At 44.2% G+C, this 22,469-nt stretch overlaps 1 protein-coding gene across 3 annotated transcripts in view; it reads right to left on the minus strand.

Annotated features, from left to right (window-relative positions):
- Nucleotides 1-16,382: 16,382 nt before the first annotated feature.
- Nucleotides 16,383-22,469, minus strand: part of LOC137384471 (inactive ubiquitin thioesterase OTULINL-like) — a 74,270-nt gene continuing 68,183 nt past the window's right edge. Inside the window, exon 8 of one of the 3 annotated variants that reach the window (XM_068058614.1) lies at nt 16,383-17,601. In XM_068058614.1, coding sequence (XP_067914715.1) covers nt 17,548-17,601 — 54 coding nt within the window. In that variant the 3' untranslated portion in view covers nt 16,383-17,547. Of the gene's footprint in view, nt 22,017-22,469 lie in introns of all 3 variants that reach the window. The other 2 variants (XM_068058606.1, XM_068058595.1) reach the window with 2 other exon arrangements.

The following is a 22,469-nucleotide window of genomic DNA, read 5'->3' on the forward strand; positions in this document are numbered from 1 at the left end:
GTGTCCTCAGTACCTTGCTCTACGGCAGCAAAGCCTGGACAACGTACGTCAACCAAGAGCAACGTCTCAATTCATTCCATCTTCGCTGCCTCCGGAGAATCCTTGGCATCAGATGGCAGGACCGTATCTCCAACACAGAAGTCCTCGAGGCGGCCAACATCCCCTGCATATACACCCTACTAAGCCAGTGGCGCCTGAGATGGCTTGGCCATGTGAGCCGCATGGAAGATGGCAGGATCCCCAAGGACACATTGTACAGCGAGCTCGTCACTGGTATCAGACCCACTGGCCGTCCTTGTCTCCGCTTTAAAGACGTCTGCAAACACGACATGAAGTCCTGTGACATTGATCACAAGTCGTGGGAGTCAGTTGCCAGCGATTGCCAGAGCTGGTGGGCAACCATAAAGGCGGGGCTAAAGCGTGGCGAGTCGAAGAGACTTAGCAGCTGGCAGGAAAAAATACAGAAGCGCAAGGAGAGAGCCAACTGTGTAACAGCCCCGACAACCAATTTTATCTGCAGCACCTGTGGAAGAGTCTGTCACTCTAGAATTGGCATTTATAGCCACTCCAGGCGCTGCTTCACAAACCACTGACCACCTCCAGGCGCTTACCCATTGTCTCTCGAGACAAGGAGGCCAAAGAAGAAGAATGGGTTGAAGGGTTATGGAAAATGGGCAGGAAAGTGGAGTTGAGGCCAAGATGAGATCAGCCATGATTGTATTGAATGGCAGAGCAGGCTCAAGGGGCTGAATTGCCTATACCTGCTCTTAGTTCTTATAGAGAGTCATAGAGTGATACAGCATTGAAACAGGCCCTTCGGCCCACCAAATCTGTGCCAACTAACAACCACCCATTCATACTAATCCTACATTAATCCCACATCCCCACCATTCTCCTACCACCTACCTACACTAGGGGCAATTTACAATGGCCAATTTACCTATCAACCTGCAAGTCTTTGGCTGTGGGAGGAAACTGGAGCACCCGCCGGAAACCCACGTGGTCACAGGGAGAAATTACAAACTCCGCACAGGCAGTACCCAGAATCAAACCCAGGTTGCTAGAGCTGTGAGGCTGCGGTGCTAACCACTGCGCCACTGTGCCGCCTAGTATTCTTATGTTCTAATGTAAATCACCCCTTAACCTTCTAAATTCCAAGGAATACAATACTAATTTGTGTAATCTCTCCATGTAATTTAACTGGAGTCCAGGTATCATTCTGGTAAATGTACATTGTACTCCCTCCAAGGCTAATATATCCTTGCTAAGGTATGGTGCCCAGAACTGCTCACTGTACTCCAGGTGTGGTCTAAACAGGGCTTTGTATAACTGAAGCATGACTTCAACCCATTGTATCCTAGTCTTCTATTATTTTTTCCTGCACATGTTCAAAATAAGTATTCCTTCTAAATAAGGGGAATAAAAGATGCTTACATCTTTTTCAGATATTTCCAAATTAATTCTTAATAACTTGAGTAGAATATCGGTACTTGCATGTTAGGTGGATCTTTAATACAGAATTTCATACGTATATATGATCAAAATGATGCCCATCATTGCATCATCAAAGCAACTAGGGTGGAGATAGCTGACTTGAGTCCCAGAGTAACCAATAATGGTTTCTGACTGATGACCAAAGTGAATTTATGACCATACAGACACTTATGGAATATTTTCACTCAAAGAGCCTCCTTTTCAATGTGAATATACTTTTGTTCATAAGTGGTACTGTCTAGAAAGCAAAAGTCAACTCTTTTGTTCCTATCATGAGAGATTACAGTCACCACCCTAAACAAATAAGTGCCATAGGCTAAACACAATGGTTTTCTCATGCTGTGGTGCACTAAAGCTCTATTTTCTAATAACTACTGTTTGTGTTAAGAAATTCTTAATTGTAATTTCTAACCAAGATTTCTCATTTTTCAAAAGACCTGCAAAGGCTGCAAGATGATGATGTAGTTAATTTAAAAAAGTCTGAAATAATTTAAAACCCTAAGAAAGATTTCAATTCAGACACCTTTTTCAGGTCTGGATACCTTTTCAATCACCACAACTTTTCACTGTTAGGACTGCTCTGATTGAAGGAGTTTAATACCTGGGGTCAAATCTTCAACCAGCACTGAAGGCAAGACTTGCAGATCTTGAAAAGGAGTTACAAACAATGTCAGCACCAGCAAAACAAAAAACGAAAAGACTTGCATTTATAAAGCACCTTTCATGTCCATCAGACATCCCAAAGTGCTTTACAGCCAATGAGGTACTTCTGAAGTGAAGTCACTATTGTAATGTAGGAAACACAGCAGCCAATTAGCACACAGCAAACTCCCACAGACAGCAATATGATATTGACCAAATAATCTGTTTTTGCAATGTTGATTGAAGGATAAATATTGGCCAGGAAACCAGGGATAACTCCCCTACTCTTCCTAGAAATAGTGCCATACGACCTTTTACATCCAACTTAGAGAGCAGATACAGCTCAGATTAAAGGCCGGCTCGGGTATGAAAGTGAAACCCAACCAGGGCCCGACCACATCCAACCCGAACCCATGTCCCTTGATTTTTTTTCCCGCACCTGACCTGACTACCGTAATAAATTATACCAAACAGGTCATCGTGCTCTACCTTGTCCAAATGTTGTGATCCTCCGTTCCTGCAGCACGTGTCCCACTTTGACGTCCCGGATGAATATTCAAATTTTGAAGATTACTTCCCTCTCTGAACAAGGCAGCATTGTGTCCATGTCTAGCCGCATCCGACCCAAGCCCGAATGCCAGGCCCGACCCATGTCGTCGGGTCTGGTCATGTTTGGGTCAGGTAGCCATGCTTTAGCTCAGATCGCATCTCATCTGAGAAACATTATAGTGCAGCACTTCCTCAGCACTGCATTGGAGTATCAGCCTAAATTTTTATACTAAAATTCTGGAGTGGGATTTAAACCTACAACCCTGTGGACTTAGAAGCAAGAATGCTACCATCTGAGCCATGGATGATATGAGCAAGTAGTTTTTTTTCCTTTTCCTTGGCTCAAAAATGATGAAGCCAATCGTAGTACCCCACAGCAGCTCAAGCTGAGATTTTTAAACATTTAGTTGGACATGGATGTTCATGGGAAGTGGGCACTACTGGCAAGGCCTAAATTTATTGCACATCAGTAATTGCTCTTGAGAAGGTTTAGATGTTTCAAAAGGAATAGGGAGGGAGGTAAAAGAGGTGGGGGAGTGGCATTGCTAATCAGGGACAGTATCACAGCTACAGAAAGGGAGGTCGTCGAGGAGTGTTTGTCTACTGAGTCATTATGGGTGGAAGTCAGAAACAGGAAAGGAGCAGTCACTTTGTTGGGAGTTTTCTATAGACCCCCCAATAGCAACAGAGACACGGAGGAACAGATTGGGAGGCAGATTTTGGAAAGGTGCAGAAGTAACAGGGTTGTTGTCATGGGTGACTTCAACTTCCCTAATATTGATTGGAACCTCTTTAGTGCAAATAGTTTGGATGGAGCAGTTCTTGTCAGGTGTGTCCAGGAAGGTTTCCTGACTCAATATGTAGATAGGCCGACTAGAGGGGAGGCTATGTTGGACTTGGTGCTTGGCAACGAACCAGGCCAGGTGGCAGATCTCTCGGAGGGAGAGCATTTCGGTGATAGTGATCACAACTCCCTGACCTTTACTATAGTCATGGAGAGGGACAGGAGCAGACGGGATGGGAAAATATTTAATTGGGGGAGGGGGAATTACAATGCTATTAGGCAGGAACTGGGGAGCATAAATTGGGAACAGATGTTCTCAGGGAAATGCACGACAGAAATGTGGAGGTTGTTTAGGGAGCACTTACTGCGACTGCTGGATAGGTTTGTCCCGATGAGGCAAGGAAGGGATGGTAGGGTGAAGGAACCTTGGATGACAAGAGATGTGGAACAGCTAGTCAAGAGGAAGAAGGAAGTTTACTTAAGGTTGAGGAAGCAAGGATCAGACAGGGCTCTAGAGGGTTACAAGGTAGCCAGGAAGGAACTGAAGAATGGACTTAGGAGAGCTGGAAGGAGACATGAAAAAGTCTTGGCGGGTAGGATTAAGGAAAATCCCAAGGCGTTCTACACTTACGTGAGGAACAAGAGGATGGCCAGAGTGAGGGTAGGGCCGATCAGGGATAGTGGAGGGAACTTGTGCCTGGAGTCGGAGGAGGTAGGGGAGGTCCTAAATGAATACTTTGCTTCAGTATTCACTAGTGAGAGGGACCTGGTCGTTTGTGAGGACAGCGTGGAACAGGCTGATATGCTCGAACAGGTTGAGGTTAAGAGGGGGGATGTGCTGGAAATTTTGAATGATATGAGGACAGATAAGTCCCCGGGCCAGACGGGATATACCCAAGGATATTACGGGAAGCGAGGAAAGTGATTGCCGCGCCTTTGGCGTCCTCACTGTCCACTGGAATAGTACCGGATGATTGGAGGGTGGCAAATGTTATTCCCTTGTTCAAGAAAGGGAATAGGGATAACCCTGGGAATTATAGACCAGTCAGTCTTACGTCGGTAGTGGGCAAATTATTGGAGAGGATTCTGAGAGACAGGATTTATGATTATTTGGAAAAGCATGGTTTGATTAGAGACAGTCAGCATGGCTTTGTGAGGGCAGGACATGCCTCACAAGCCTTATTGAATTCTTTGAAGATGTGACAAAACACATTGATGAAGGAAGAGCAATCGATGTGGTGTATATGGATTTTAGCAAGGCGTTTGATAAGGTTCCCCATGGTAGGCTCATTCAGAAAGTAAGGAGGCATGGGATACAGGGAAAGTTGGCTGTCTAGATACAAAATTGGCAGGCCCATAGAAGTCAGAGGGTGGTAGCAGATGGAAAGTATTCAGCCTGGAGCTCGGTGACCAGTGGTGTTCCGCAGGGATCTATTCTGGGACCTCTGCTCTTAGTGATTTTTATCAATGACTTGGATGAGGAAGTGGAAGGCTGGGTTAGCAAGTTTGCCGATGACACGAAGGTTGCTGGAGTTGTGGATAGTGTGGAAGGCTGTTGTAGGTTGCAATGGGACATTGACAGGATGCAGAGCTGGGCTGAGAAGTGGCAGATGGAGTTCAACCTGGAAAAGTGCGAAGTGATTCATTTTGGAAGGTCGAATTTGAATGCAGAATACAGGCTTAAAGACAGGATTCTTGGTAGGGTGGAGGAACAGAGGGATCTTGGGGTCCATGTCCATAGATTGCTCAAAGTTGCCACCCAAGTTGATAGGGTTGTAGGGTTGTTAAGAAGGCGTATGGTGTGTTGGCTTTCTTTAACAGGGGGTTTGAGTTTAAGAGCCGCGAGGTTTTGCTGCAGCTCTATAAGGCCCTGGTTAGACCACACTTGGAATATTGTGTTCAGTTCTGGTCGCCTCAACATAGGAAGGATGTGGAAGCTTTCGAGAGGGTGCAGAGGAGATTTACCAGGATGCTGCCTGGACTGGAGGGCATGTCTTACGAAGAAAGATTGAGGGAGCTAGGGCTTTTCTCATTGGAGCGAAGAAGGATGAGAGGTGACTTGATAGAGGGGTACAAGATGATGAGAGGCATAGATAGAGTGGATAGCCAGAGACTTTTTCCCAGGGCGGAAAGGGCTATCACCAGGGGCATAATTTTAAGGTGATTGGAGGAAGGTTTCGGGGAGATGTCAGAGGTAGGTTCTTTACACAGAGAATGGTGGGTGCGTGGAATGCGCTGCCAGCGGTGGTAGTAGAAGCAGATACATTAGGCACATTTAAGCGACTCTTGGGTAGGTACATGGATGATAGTAGAATGAAGGGTAGGTAGGTAGTTTGATCTTAGAGTAGGTTAAAGGTTCGGCACAACATCGTGGGCCGAAGGGCCTGTACTGTGCTGTACTGTTCTATGTTCTATGTTCTATGTTCTAAGGTGATGGTGAGCCACCTTCATGAATAACTGCAATCTGTGTAGTGAAGGTACTCCCACAGTGTTGTTAGGTAGGGTGTTCCAAGATTTTGACCCAGTGGCAATGAAGGAGCAGTGATATATTTCAAAGTTAGGCTGGTGTGTGACTTGGAGGGGAACATGGAGCTGGTGGTGTTCAGATCAAGTCTGCTTCCCTTGCCCTAGAAAGGTGGTGGAGCTTGCGGATTTTGGAGGTGCTGTTGAAGAATCCTTGGTGAGTTGCTGAAGTGCATCTTGTAGATGGTACACACTGCAGCCACCTTGAACCAATGGTGGAGGGAAATTAATGTTTAAGGTGGTGGACAGGGCACCGATAAAGCGGGCTACTTTGTGCTGAAAATTTAGAACAGAGCTTATACAGGCAAGTGGTGAATGCTCCTGCTTTGTGCCTTGTAGGTGGTGGAAAGTCTTGGGGGGGTCAGGAGATGAGGCACTCATGCGGAATTCCCAGCCTCTGACCCGCTCTTGCATCCACAGTATTTAAGTGGCTCATCCAGTTAAAATTCTGGTCAATGGTCACCCTCAGGATGTTGATGGTGGGTGATTCAGCAATGGTAATGCCATTGAATGTCAAGGGGTGGTAGTTAGACTCTCTTGTTGGAGATGGTCATAGCCTGGCCCTTGTTTTGCATGAATGTTACTTGCCGCTTACCACTTGCCAGGGCCGGATATTGTCCAGGTCTTGCTTCATGTGGGCAAGGTCTGCTTCAGTATCTGAAGAATTGTGAATGGAACTAAGCACTTGCAATCATCAGTCAGCATCTCCACTTCTGACCCTATGATGAAAGGAAGGTCACTCATGAAACAGTTGAAGATGGTTGGGCCAATAACACAGCCCAGGGGAACTGCTGCAGTCCTGAGGTTGAAATGATTGGCCTCCAACAAGAGCAACCATCTTCCTTTATTAGGTGTGACTCCAGTCAGTGGAGAGTTTTCCCTGATCCCCAGTCACTTCAATTTTTCTAGGGTCCTTAGTGCCACATGCCTTGATTGCAAGGGCAGTCACTCGCACCTCACGTCTGGAGATCAGCTACTTTTCCATAAAATAAAAGCAAAATACTGCGGACGCTGGAAATCTGAAACAAAAACAAGAAATGCTGGAATCACTCAGCAGGTCTGGCAGCATCTGTGGAAAGAGAAGCAGAGTTAACGTTTCGGGTCAGTGACCCTTCTTCGGAACTGCTACTTTTCCATGTTTCTACCAACGCTGTAATGAGCTCTGTAGCCAAGTGGCCTTGGCAGAACCTAAATGAGTGAGCAGCTTATTGGTGAATAAGTGCTGCATGATAGCACTATCGATGGCACCTTCCATCACTTTGCTGATGATTGAGAGAAGACTGACGAGGCAGTAATTGGCTGGATTGGATTTGTCCTGCTATTTATGGACAGGTCTTACCTGAGACATTTTCCATTTTGCTGGGTAGATGCCAGTGTAATAGTTGTACTAGAAAGCTTGGCTAGAGGTGCAGCTAGTTCTGGAGCTCAAGTCTTAGCTGTAACCAATGCGCTCAGCCATTTCTTGATATCACATGGACTGAATTGAAATGTCTGAAAACTGGCATTTGTGATAGTGGGAACCTCAGAAGGAAGCCAAGATGGATAATCCACAAGACACTTATAGCTGAAGATGGTGGCGTCCGTTTCAGACTTAGCTTCAGGTGAGGTTGGTAAAGGTATTAACAGCTTTGAAAGATGGTAGCATAGCGGTAATGTTACTGCACTAAGTAATCCAGAGACCTGGAAGACATGGGCCGGAATTTTATGCCCCACAAAGAGTGAGATGATGATGATGGCCGGGGGGGTGGGGGGGGCGGTTGGTGTAACATGGAGTAGTAGGTTCAGGGGGCCCTTCCTGACCCACCTCCGCCGCTATTTTACACGGGGTGGCAACCATTTTACCATTGGCAAGCGGGCAGCCTAGGCCTGAGAAAAGCTGCCTGTAAAAAGTAGGTGGCCTTCTGCCAGCCTGGGGGAGTGCCCTCCCGATCGGGCACCATGTGCCTGACGGAGGGCCACCCCCAATGCCCCAACCACCCCCAACACGCTGCCCCCCCCCCCCAATAGACCCCCCTTGCCTCGCCGGTGCTCAACCAATCACCCTGGCGAGGCCCCAAAAACGCACCTCTTTTCCAGGGATATCCTTCCACTTCTGGTCGCCACACTACCAGAAGGACGTGGAGGCTTTGGAGAGGGTACAGAGGAGGTTTACCAGGATGTTGCCTGGTCTGGAGGGCATTAGCTATGAGGAGAGGTTGGAAAAACTCGGATTGTTTTCACTGGAACGACGGAGGTGGAGGGGCGACATGATAGAGGTTTACAAAGTTATGAGTGGCATGGACAGAGTGGATAGTCAGAAGCTTTTTCCCAGGGTGGAAGTGTCAGTTACTAGGGAACATAGGTTTAAGGTGCGAGGGGCAAAGTTTAGAGGGGATGTGCGAGGCAAGTTTTTTACACAGAGGGTGGTGAGTGCCTGGAACTTGCTGCCAGGGGAGGTGGTGGAAGCAGATACGATAGCGACGTTTAAGAGACATCTTGACAAATATATGAATAGGAAGGGAATAGAGGGATATGGGCCCCGGAAGTGCAGAAGGTGTTAGTTTAGGCAGGCATCAAGATCGGCGCAGGCTTGGAGGGCCGAATGACCTGTTCCTGTGCTGTACTCTTTGTTCACCTTGAAACTGGGTTGCAGTACCAGCAGTGGCCACCACTCCCGGTGGTGCTGCTGGGACTAAGAGCTGTCGGCCCGCTGATTGGGCGGCAGCTCCATTAGGCGGGACTTCCTGCCTCAATAAGGTTTCCTGCCCCATAAAAAGCAGTCTGGATCCCCAGGCCCAGCGGAGGCGGGATCGCCACCAACTTTTCGGTCAGTGGATGGCTCCTGTATGACAAAAGTAAAATTCTGACCAGGAGTTCATATCCAGCTGATAAAATGTAAATTCAATTAGTTAATCTTGAATAAAATGCTTGTCTCACTGACAATGGCCATTAAACTACTGAATTGTCATAACAACCCATCATGTTCACTAATGCCGTTCAGGGGACAAAATCTAGATTCCTTACCCAATGTGGTCCTCATGTGAATCCAGACCCACATCTATGTGGCTGACTCTTAACTGCCCTCTGAAATGGCCTAGCAAGCTGCTCAGTTGTCGGCGGCTCACCACTACATACTCAAATGCAGATAGGGATGGGAAATTAAAGGTGAGAAATTGATGCCCTGTTTTGATTCAAATGGAATATGACTTCTACTTCAACAACATTAATTTCTGCCTTAAAGGAGAATATTGTGCAGAGAATTTTCAGTATAGTGTTTTCTCCTCTCTTCTACAATATGCCAGTGCCGGTGTCAATGACACCATTAGTTAGTAACCTGCCAAGCATGAGGCATATTAATTTCACTACATGGACATTAAATTTCAAACTGTTGTTGAGTGAAGAAAGGACTTGCTTTAAAAAAAATTGCAAGATCTTGGCTGGAAAGACTTTTGCATATTAACAGAGAGTGTTTGGAAGGACAAAGCAGCCATTCCCTGACACATTCAACCCACAATGGACCCTTGGCTGGAAAGATATTTGCATATTAACACACAGTGCTTGGAAAGGAAAAAGGACCATTCCCTGACACATTCAACCCACAATGGACTTTTGGTCATCAGATGTTGAAGGTGGGGGAGCTCGCATTCCAGGTTGACTGCTAAGATGGCTGAAAACACAAACGGACATGGTCAAACCAGCTAGTCACTTGACTAACCTGCTGGGCAACCTGAGTTTTTGAATTTGTACAAACAGTTTGGGCAGAAAGCAGAATGCTCCTGGACTGAGAAGATCTCTCCTGGCTGGCTCAAAACAGCCTTTCCTGTCTGCCTGCTCCCATTTCTTTCTCACAAGCCTCTGAATCCATTGAAGACAAATGAACCCTCAGAGAGAAAAGTCTCCTATAGCGAAGAAGGTTTAAGAAGAATACTGGGCCCCAACAAAAAGCAAGATTTACCTGCAATCAAGGACTGTACAGTGAGCTTGAAGACACGTAACAAAAACCCTTCAGATATTGCCTCAAACTTTTCCACTTTATTTCTTCTGCTCTTTTCTGTCTCTATTTGCATGTGTATATCACGTATGCAGGCTAGCGTGGGGGCGTGTATCCGTAGACATCAACCGAATTAGAGTTTAAGTTTAATAAATTTGAACTTTTCATCTTTAAACCTAAGATAGCCTGTCTGTGCTGGTTTCTTTGCCTTATAATTGGAAAGCGGTGAACAAGGATTCACCAAGGGGGAGCGAAAAACACGGTGTGTTTAAAATTAAACCCTGACTGAGTGAGACCAGGTGAAAGCTGAAAGGGAACCCGAGACCTCTTTCTCAGCTGGTCGTAACAATGACAATTACGCAGCAGCTCCCAAGACAGTTTTAACATTGCCAATTAAGGACAAGACTGGAGGGGCTTTGATATCCAGAACTGATTGTGGGTGTTTATTAGGCAACATATTTGCTTATCAGCATGTGTTGCTTTTGGATGCTGCTAATTTCATTTTAGAACAGAGAACATAGAACATAGAACAGTACAGCACAGTACAGGCCCTTCGGCCCACGATGTTGTGCCGAACCTTTAACCTACTCTAAGATCAAACTACCTACATACTACTATCATCCATGTACCTATCCAAGAGTCGCTTAAATGTGCCTAATGTATCTGCTTCTACTACCACCGCTGGCAGTGCATTCCACGCACCCACCACTCTCTGTGTAAAGAACCTACCTCTGACATCTCCCCGAAACCTTCCTCCAATCATCTTAAAATTATGCCCCTGGTGATAGCCCTTTCCGCCCTGGGAAAAAGTCTCTGGCTATCCACTCTATCTATGCCTCTCATCATCTTGTACCCCTCTATCAAGTCACCTCTCATCCTTCTTCGTTCCAATGAGAAAAGCCCTAGCACCCTCAATCTTTCTTCGTAAGTCATGCCCTCCAGTCCAGGCAGCCTCCTGGTAAATCTCCTCTGCACCCTCTCTAAAGCTTCCACATCCTTCCTAGTTTGAGGCGACCAGAACTGAACGCAATATTCCAAGTGTGGTCTAACCAGGGCTTTACAGAGCTGCAGCATAACCTCACGGTTCTTAAACTCAATCCCCCTGTTAATGAAAGCCAACACACCATACGCCTTCTTAACAACCCTATCAACTTGGGTGGCAACTTTGAGCGATCTATGGACATGGACCCCAAGATCCCTCTGTTCCTCCACCCTACCAAGAATCCTGTCTTTAAGCCTGTATTCTGCATTCAAATTCGACCTTCCAAAATGAATCACTTCGCACTTTCCCAGGTTGAACTCCATCTGCCACTTCTCAGCCCAGCACTGCATCCTGTCAATGTCCCATTGCAACCTACAACAGCCCTCCACACTATCCACAACTCCAGCAACCTACATGTCATCGGTAAACTTGCTAACCCAGCCTTCCACTTCCTCATCCAAGTCATTTATAAAAATCACAAAGAGCAGAGGTCCCAGAATAGATTCCTGCGGAACACCACTGGTCACCGAGCTCCAGGCTGAATACTTTCCATCTACTACCACCCTCTGTCTTCTATGGGCCAGCCAATTCTGTATCCAGACAGCCAACTTTCCCTGTATCCCATGCCTCCTTACGTTCTGAATGAGCCTACCATGGGGAACCTTATCAAACGCCTTGCTAAAATCCATATACACCACATCCACTGCTCTTCCTTCATCAATGTGTTTTGTCACATCTTCAAAGAATTCAATAAGGCTTGTGAGGCATGACCTGCCCCTCACAAAGCCATGCTGACTGTCTCTAATCAAACCATGCTTTTCCAAATAATCATAAATCCTGTCTCTCAGAATCCTCTCCAATAATTTGCCCACTACCGACGTAAGACTGACTGGTCTATTATTCCCAGGGTTATCCCTATTCCCTTTCTTGAACAAGGGAATAACATTTGCCACCCTCCAATCATCCGGTACTACTCCAGTGGACAGTGAGGACGCAAAGATCATCGCCAAAGGCGCGGCAATCTCTTCCCTCGCTTCCCGTAATATCCTTGGGTATATCCCATCTGGCCCCGGGGACATATCTGTCCTCATGTCTTTCAAAATTTCCAGCACATCCTCCCTCTTAACCTCAACCTGTTCGAGCATCTCAGCCTGTTCCACGCTGTCCTCACAAACGACCAGGTCCCTCTCGCTAGTGAATACTGAAGCAAAGTATTCATTTAGGACCTCCCCTACCTCCTCCGACTCCAGGCACAAGTTCCCTCCACTATCCCAGATCGGCCCTACCCTCACTCTGGCCATTCTCTTGTTCCTCACATAAGTGTAGAACGCCTTGGGATTTTCCTTAATCCTACCCGCCAAGACTTTTTCATGTCCCCTTCTCGCTCTCCTAAGTCCATTCTTCAGTTCCTTCCTGGCGACCTTGTAACCCTCTGGAGCCCTGTCTGATCCTTGCTTCCTCAACCTTAAGTAAGCTTCCTTCTTCCTCTTGACTAGCTGTTCCACATCTCTTGTCATCCAAGGTTCCTTCACCCTACCATCCCTTCCCTGCCTCATCGGGACAAACCTCTCTAGCAGTCGCAGCAAGTGCTCCCTAAACAACCTCCACATTTCTGTCGTGCAGTTCCCTGAGAACATCTGTTCCCAATTTATGCTCCCCAGTTCCTGCCTAATAGCATTGTAATTCCCCCTCCCCCACTTAAATATTTTCCCATCCCGTCTGCTCCTGTCCCTCTCCATGACTCTTGTAAAGGTCAGGGAGTTGTAATCACTATCACCGAAATGCTCTCCCCCCGAGAGATCTGCCACCTGGCCTGGTTCGCTGCCAAGCACCAAGTCCAACATAGCCTCCCCTCTAGTCGGCCTATCTACATATTGAGTCAGGAAACCTTCCTGGACACACCTGACAAAAACTGCTCCATCCAAACTATTTGCACTAAGGATGTTCCAATCAATATTAGGGAAGTTGAAGTCACCCATGACAACAACCCTGTTACTTCTGCACCTTTCCAAAATCTGCCTCCCAATCTGTTCCTCCGTGTCTCTGTTGCTATTGGGGGGTCTATAGAAAACTCCCAATAAAGTGACTGCTCCTTTCCTGTTTCTGACTTCCACCCATAATGACTCAGTAGACAAACCCTCCTCGACGACCTCCCTTTCTGCAGCTGTGATACTATCCCCGATTAGCAATGCCACTCCCCCACCTCTTTTGCCTCCCTCCCTATTCCTTTTAAAACATCTAAACCCCGGAACATCCAACATCCATTCCTGCCCCTGTGATATCCAAGTCTCCGTAATGGTCACAAAATCGTAGCTCCCAAGTACTGATCCATGCTCTAAGTTTATCACCCTTATTCCTGACACTTCTTGCGTTAAAATAGACACACTTCAACCCATCATACTGGCTGCAACTTTGCCCGGTCAACTGTCTAACCTTCCTCACAGACTCTCTGCACTCTGTATCTGCCTGTTCAACAGCTACCCCATCCACTTTTCCGTCGCTCCGGTTCCCATCCTCCTGCCAAACTAGTTTAAACCCTCCCGAAGAGCTGCAGCAAACCTCGGGCCCAGGATATTGGTGCCCCTCCAGTTCAAATGCAACCCGTCCTTCTTGTACAGGCCCCACCTTCCCCAGAAGGTATCCCAATGATCCACATAACTGAAGCCCTCCCTCCTACACCAGCTCTGTAGCCACGTGTTCAGCTGCACTCGCTCTCTGTTTCTAGCCTCACTAGCACGTGGCACCGGTATCAATCCTGAGATTACTACTCTGCTCGTCCTGCCTTTTAGCTTCCAACCTAACTCCCTATATTCGCTTTTCAGGTCCTCATCCCTTTTCCTAGCTATGTCATTGGTACCGATGTGTACCACGACTTTTGGTTGCTCCCCCTCCCCCTTAAGAATCCTGTAGACTCGATCCGAGACATCCCTGACCCTGGCACCCGGGAGGCAACATACCACCCGGGAGTCTCGTTCGCGACCACAGAATCTCCTGTCAAATGATAGGGGGTGAAGAATGAAACTAAGCCTCATGATTCCACTGCCAAATCCTCAAATGTAAGCAAGAGTGATGTGTAAAGGGACAATCAGTAATACAAACTCTCAAAACACATTTTTCTAGAAGGCAGATCACTGCCTCAAAAAAGTCTGCGAATTCTTTGACTGCTATGCACAGTGCGATGACGGATCTGAGAATGGTCTTTATAAGGGATGATGACAGCCATTTTGAAAGAGTCAGATGCCTAAGGGAGCTTAGGAAAGATAATAAACTGGTCAGAAGTTGGGTAGGGAAGTGATTGAATGAGGAAGCAGGTAGGTTTCATGGAGGGAATCCACTTGGAAAGTGAACATAGGATGGAAGAGAAACTGCAGAGTGAAAGATCAAAGATTAGTTAGAGTTATAGAGTCATTGAGTTATACAGCACAGAAACAGGCCCTTCAGCCCATCGTGTCTGTGCCGGCCATCCAGCACCTAACTATTCCAATCCCATATTCCTGCACTTGGTCCGTAGCCTTGTATGCTATGGCGTTTCAAGTACTCATCTAAATACTTCTTAAATGTTGTGAGGGTTCCTGCCTCCACCACCTCTTTAGGCAGTGTGTTCCAGATTCCAACCAACCGTTGGGTGAAAAATTTTTCCTCAAATCCCCTCTAAACCTCCTGCCCCTTACCCTAAATCTATGCCCCCTGGTTCTTGACCCCTCCATTAAGGGAGAAAGTTTCTTCCTATCTAACCTATCAATGTCCCTCATAATCTTGTACACCTCAATCATGTCCCTCCTCAGCCTTCTCTGCTCCAAGGAAAACAACCCTGGCTTTTTCAGTCTCTCTTCATAGCTGAATTGCTCCAGCCCAGGCAACATCCTGGTGAATCTCCTCTGCACCCTCTCCAGTGTAATCACATCCTTCCTATAATGTGGTGACCAGAACTGTACACAGTACTCCAGCTGTGGCCTAATTAGTGTTTTATACAGCTCCATCATAACCTCCCTGCTCTTATATTCTATGCCTCAGCTAATAAAGGCATGTATCCCATATGCCTACTAAACCACCTTATCTACCTGTGCTGCTGCCTTCAGTGATCTATGATCAAGTACACCAAGGTCCCTCTGACCTTCTGTACTTCCTAGGGTCCTACCATCCATTGTATGTTCCCTTGCCTTGTTCGTCTTCACAAAATGCATTACGTCACACTTTTCAGGATTAAATTCCATTTGCATGCGAGAAAAGAGAGAGAAAATGGCAACAGCAACATCCGCATCAATGTCTCAATCTTAAGGACAAAGAAATCAGGCTGCATTTTATGTGGCTGCCGCCCTGTGCGGCGGTGGCCGCAAAAGATGGCAGCCCCCACATGTGGGTTTCACTCCGTGGAGCTGCCGCTATCTTACACGCAGCAACTCGTTAACATGGCCCGGGGCGGCCACCTCCCCCCCACCCCAATGATGGGGAGGGGGAGGCGAGCCGTCACCGGCAACGGCATCTGGCTCCGCTGTGCAGGTGCCATTTTTAAAGGGCTTAGAGCAGGTTGAATTTTTAATGTCACAGTGCACTGAAAAATATTGAAAAAATTAAATAACTCTTTCCATCCCCTCTCCCACCCCCCAAAGTCTTACATTTAATTCCTTGCCCACTAACCCCCAGAAATCTTTACCTTCCTTCCCCGAAAGCTCATAAACTCTAACCCTCAAGCCCTTCCCATCATCCCCCCAACCAATCCAAAGAGTTTGATCCTGCTCGCGCACTGAGAAATGTACCTCCTCCCCCCTCTCCACAGGTATCATGCCGTCAAGATCAGGCCGAGGCCAGCCGGCATTGAAGTCTGTGGCGGGTCTCATCCGGGGTAATCTTCATGCCCTCCCCACCACGGATCTTGGCGTCGAGGGCTCTATAAAATCCAGCCCATCCATTATCTCTTTGAACTTGATGTTGGAGGGTTCAAGGAAAGGAGTTTCAGGATCTTGGAGTAACATTTGTTTGAGGAGAATGAAGCACAGTAGTTTAATGTGGTCAAACCAAATCTGGCACTAAATGATTAAGCTGCCGTGTGTAAGACTGCTCTCAAGATTGCTGTTCTAGGATTCAAGGCAGTGAAGATGGAAACTGTACTGGGGAATGCAAGAATGGGTGATGGTGAGTGATGTGTTAGGAATACACGTTTTTAAAAATTCATTCTCAGGATATGGGCAGTGCTAGCAAGGCCAGCGTTTATTCATATCCCAGGCCAATCCCACTCGACTGTATATTCCTGTGCCTCCACCTCTGGTGGGTCTGTCCTGCCAGTGGGACAGGACCTATACAGGGATGGCCATGGAGGAATCTGAGATGTTAAAAGTAGAGGTGAAGGATCATTTCAATACAGAAGAGTTTTACAAGTTGAATATGATTTAGCCTTGTAGATACTCAAGATATATATTCTAAGAAACAAAATGAAAGAAAAGATTTCAACAATACTTTATTGTTCATGGCCGATATCAGTCTGTTAATTCCAACAAATGCTCAAATACATCAATATAAAAGTTTCAATCTACACTTGCCATAAAAAAATTGAATACAATTTTAAAATCAGTATTTGTAAAACAGTGAAGTTACTCAGTTTTGTATTAATGCCAAGCTTTGTATTAGTACCAAGCTTAACTACAAAAATCACTATAAATGACTATGATTTTTTTCTAAATTAATCTCCTGCAAAACAAAAAAATTGAGCAATTTAAAAATATCAGAAATGTGAATTTGATTTATGGAAAAGTTTTTATGTAAGACATTAATTGCTCTTCAGTCACATTTTTATGTTTAGGAACCTTTTTACAAGTACAAGAAAGATCCCACATTCAAAAAATATTTAGAATTACTGTAACAGAAAGAACCAGTTTATTCTCACCTTTTATAAAGCAGACAATATAGATGGTTTTGATGGAAATTTAGAGCTTTTACTGGGGAAGACTACAGTCTGAATGAGTACAGTACCACCTTACATCACTGGAATGCACTGCAGCTGGACAAACTGAACAAACATATATGGGGTCTGGCCTTGTCCGTAGTTCAGTGTTGTCATAAAATATACAAGGAAATTACAGTACATTTCCAAAACTTGATCTTAAACAGCTTACAATGAACGTTTTTCATATACTATGCATTTCCTTGTTCCAAACAAATAAATCTATATTGAAGTTGTTCTGTTTTACAGTACCAAAATCTTAATGACTAGTAGACATTATGGAATGCATAATCTTTCACCATTTAACAAAACTAAAACATCTTAAGACTAGTAAACAATGTCTCTATCATTATTAGAAGAAGCATAAGCTTTTGTGACCAAAATATACAAAAGTATCACATTTATAAATGATGGGAAATTAAGTTTTACATGATAAAGGCAGCTAATCATTTTGAAATAACTTTGCTGCCCATTTGTTCACCGTATTGTTGTGAATTACTGAAAGGGTGCAACAGAATTCCTATATTGTCACCTAAGTTTTCATATGCAGTACAAAATTCTCTAACATTTTCCAAGTTGCCACGAAGAAGCAAATAAATCCTTTAAAAGCAGACCTTTCCACTGGTATCAATATGAGGATATTCACTATAGGGTATTACAATAGGTTACTGCTTCAAAAAGATTGGTCGAGAAAGTAACTCACACAAGCTTTTTATCCTCTTCTTGGGAGGAGCGATGGTCGGGGTGGGGGTTGGGTGGACAGGAGAGTAAAGAACAAATTCATCAGTTAGCATAAATAACAGGAAAGGAAAAACTTGCCTTTATATAGCGCCATTCACAATCTTAGGCCATCCCAAAGTGTTGTACTGCCAATGAAATACTTTTGAAGTGCAGTCATTTTATCAAAAGCACCAAATTATTTCTTTTCACTGTCTGGTCAATTGAGTCACTGTCAAGTATTTATGCTACTTGAATGAGCAATGCAACATAAGTCGAGGTTTGTTGGTGTTCATTTTTAACATAGGAGGAAAACTCAACATTGCTATCATAGACTTCCAACTGGATCATTACAGACCAGTAATGCCACAAACTCATAACAAGACTGTTGGAGTTTAGTTTGTCCTAAATGTTATACTCTAATTTCAGAACGAGAAGGACATGAATTCAAGATGCACACAAGGGACTCAGTACATAATCTAGGTTGAGAATTCTAAAAGAATGCTGAATCAACAGAACTGCCATCCATTGGATGAGATATTAAACTGAGAACCCTGTCTGCCTGTCCTTTAAGTTGAGGTTGAAATTAATGGTCAACTATATTTAGAAACAGGAAGACAAAGTAGGTACTGATGGCACAAGTTTTTTTTTAAATAAAAATTATTCTTGGAACTTGGAAACGCTAGCAAGGACACATTTATTTGAGCATTCCTGGTTGTCCCGAGAACATGTTCATGGGCCTTCTCCTTGAACCACTGCTTGTGATTATGGCACTCCAATAATGAGGTTAGGTACACTGATACAGGATTAAAATATCATCTTTAGAATATTTTTCATTCAAAATTTGCAATTGAAAAAGACTTCTGTAAACGCCCTAACTTGATCAGCTACCATGTGGTGCATTTTCTAGATTGCTTTCATGGAATTCAATTTCACAAGTGTACTGAATCAAAGATAAAGCTACAAAGCAGTATTTCAATGTGAAAAATGTTCATGTCACTGGTGTTATTATCGAGATATTAACTATCCTTCTTTCAAGCATACCCTTCCAAGGGTTATGAATTTGAGACAATGAATTAATCTAATCTAAGAGAGACTACCGAGCTGCCATGCAAACTTTGACCTAATTAGTTTCTGGTACCAAAGAATCCCAGACAATTCTTATATAAACTTAATGTTGTCAGTCTTACATATTGGCCACTCTCCTGACAATCAGAAGGACTCCCCTCAAGCTGCAATTACAACCAATTTTTACAATCACATTTACCATACTATAAAAAAAGTACTCCAGAAACTTTTTCTTATTTGATGTGCCCTAAATGCTTTTTCAGAAATCATCTCTATCCTTCCTAGCAAGAACCAAAAGGAGATGTTGGATGCACTAAAGTTGTTAAACCATAATGTACCACATGTTAGATTACTTAAAAGGGCACACACCAATGAGTTTTTCCATATAGCTATATTTCACTTATTTATTTTGGTAGTTTACAACAATTTGCATTTTTACAGCATCTATGTTAAAATGTCACAAGGGGCTTCATAGGTGTAAGGAAAGAGAAACCAAGCCAGGAAGGAAGGGATTAGAAAGGGTGACTGAAAGCTCATTTGACAAGATATGTTTAAAAAAAAGGGAAATGAGTCAGAGTGACAGAGAAGTCTGAAGAGCAAATTATAATAATAAATATATTCCTTATGTTTGAGCAACTTTATTACTATATTTCCATTATCATGTTTGAATTGAAAACATACAAAATGTCTCCCTGAATCTGCTGTTTAAATGATGTGCAGTAACTTATACCACCTGAAGGAGGAGTATGAGGCTTCAGTAGCCTGTATTATATTGCTAACTATAGTAATACTCAACTTCTCTGGTGTTCCAGAATACAGTACTGAAACAAAATGTTGGACCCACTGATATTTCATGAATCATATATGTGTTAAAATATATGTCTAAGCATTAAATCGTGAAGAACAAAATACATAACAAAATCTAATCTCAGAATTTGTGCACTACATTCATCATGTCATGTCTGGAATCTTTGTTCAATTCTGATAGCATTAATCATAAGTTTTGGATTTAAGGGTTATGTTCTCCTAATATCATAGAAGACCAAGAAGGAGTTTTGTTTCCTGTACTGTCTCACCTAAATATATACTCACATATATTCATTTATCAAAACTGTCCATTATGTATATTATATACCAGTCAAACAGTTTCTTTCTGCAGTTGATGCTATCACAATACAAGTTAACTTTTTAATTTTTATTCATTCTGGGGAATATGCATGCCGCTAGCAAGGCTGGCATTTATTACCCATTCCTAGTTGCCCCTGAGAAGTGCTGCAGTCATGTGGATATATCTCCAAACTGGGATAGTGTATGACATGGAGGGAAGCTTGGAGGTGAAGGTGTTCCATGCTGCATTTGTTCTTCTAGGTGCTGGAAGTTGCAGGTTTGGGAAGTGTTGTCAAAGAGGCCTCAACGAGTTGCTGTGGTGCAACCACGTGTGCCAGAGGTGGAGGAAGTGGTTGTTTAAGGTGGATAGACCGCCGCTCAAACTTTGCATGACGTCAAGCTTCTTGAGTGTTGTTGCAGCCGCACTCGTTCCTGGCAAGTGGAGTATATTTCCATAATGTTCCTGACTTGTGTATTGTAGGTCGTGGAAAGGCATTGGGAGTCAGGAGCTGAACCACTCACTGTAGAATACCCAGCCTCTGACCTGCCCTAGTAGCTATGGTATTTATGTGGCTGGTCAAGTTGAGTTTCTGGTCAAAGGTAACACCCAGGATGTTGATGGTGGGGTATTCAGCCATGGTAATGCCATTGAATATTGAAGGTGGTTAGATACTATCTTTTTGAAGATGGCCGTTAATGTTACTTGTCACCAAAAGGCTGGATGTTGTCCAGGTCTTGCTGCATGCAGGCATAGACTGCTTCATTATCTGAGGAATTGCAAATGGAGCTGAACATTGTACAGTCATCAACAAACTTCCTATTTCTGATCCTACGATGGAGAATAGGTAATTAATGTAGCAGCTAAAAATCACTGGGCCTGAGGAACTCCTACAGAAATCTCCTTGGGCAAAGATGATTGGCCAGAACCATCTTCCTTTGTGATAGATATGACTCTAGGCATTGGAGAGCTTCCCCTGATCTCCAGTAATTTCAGTTTTACTAGAGCTCCTCGACGCCATACTTGGACAAATACTGCCTTGATGTCAAGGACAGTCACTCTCAGCTCACCTCTGGCATTCAGCTCTTTGTCAGAAGCAGAAAAAGAAAAAGAGAAAAGGCAAAAGAATGATTCTTTCCTCCACCACATCCCACCTCCTCCATATCCCACCTCCTCCATATCCCACCTCCTCCACACACTGCAATTTTCCATAGCAGAGAAGTTAGAGAACACAAGATTCCATGAGAATTCTGTGGTGCAGTCAAAAATAATTCAAGAACCACTGTCTAAACCAATAAACATCACTTCCACAGTGGCTGCTTTACTTTATTAAAGTTGGTGTGGAACCCCCTTAATCACCATTGACAGATATTGAATAGATTTACTGGTCCTCACTTAATGGTGTGTTTTCTTTGGAGGAGCAGCAGCACAATAAACATGAATAGGGAGAGGGATGTGGAGTTTGAGTCTCTAGGCACTATTCACTTCGGCTTGGGTCTGTTTCATACGAGCAGAGAACAGATCTGCTTTTGGGTGATCAAGAGCTCCCGAATACAAAATGATATAAGGCATTCCAGAAGTCTCTCTCTCTCTTATCACCAACTCTCACCCCGTCCAAAAACAATAGTCTTTGTTTACTGATTATTGAGTGACCTTTGCTGGCAACATACCTGATGACTGTGAGCACATTGTCTAAACTTACATATACCAGAGGGTGGAAAGTTTCAGCAGAGGTAGAGGGGATGAGACAGGAGAAAGATGGCAGAAAAAGGACAGAAACATTTAAAACATCAACTGGTTCACTCTTTATATAATGTTAGTTTTGTTTACTGATGTGAATGTTTCCCATTATTTAGATTAAGATTTGTATCTTGCAGGATACCTTTAGGCTTGTAGTATATGGTAACTATGCCTGTATTCAAAAAACAACAATCAAGTTAAAATAATAGTCTTTCATGCACCAAGGTTAGCATACAATGATTATCATAGCTGCATTAAGCCAATATAAATACCAAAGACATTTACAATGTAGACAAAATGTTTCCTCAAACTCAGTAATGTCATTCAGCTCCAGGAAATGGGAACATTGTAATGCCGGTCATCCTCAGTTATAAGGAGAACTTCATGCCATTCCCTATGGAAATCTACAGGATAACATGATTCAAATTCTTCAGTGCCATATTTGTACAGTCTGAAGGTTCTGATCTTCAAATCAAATGTGAATCCAAGGAGAAACATTTCAATCTAGAAGGAGAAAGAAAAAAAACACACACAAAACAGAAATAATGATTGCAACTTTCAGACAAAAGATTTTAGCCAAGCTGTTCCAGTGCCGTTCCAACACCACAGCTACCCAGCTATGTGGAAAATTGCCTGGGTATGTCCTGTACACAAAAAGCAGGACAAATCAGACCCGGCTAATTACCGCCCCATCAATCTATTCCCGATCATCAGCAAAGTGCTATCAAGCGGCACTTGCTCAGCAATATCCTGCTCACTGATGCTCAATTAGGGTTCCGCCAGAGCCACTCAGCTCCTGATCTCATTGCAACCTTGGCCAAACATGCAGAAAAGACGAACTCCAAAGGTGAGGTGAGAGTGACTGCTCTTGACATCAAGGCAGCATTTGATTGAGTAGGGCATCAAGGAGCCCTAGCAAAACTGGAGTCAATGGGAATCAGGGGAAAAATCTCTGCT

This window comes from Heterodontus francisci, chromosome 2 (assembly GCF_036365525.1).
Source record: "Heterodontus francisci isolate sHetFra1 chromosome 2, sHetFra1.hap1, whole genome shotgun sequence".
Taxonomy (NCBI): Eukaryota; Metazoa; Chordata; class Chondrichthyes; order Heterodontiformes; family Heterodontidae; genus Heterodontus; species Heterodontus francisci.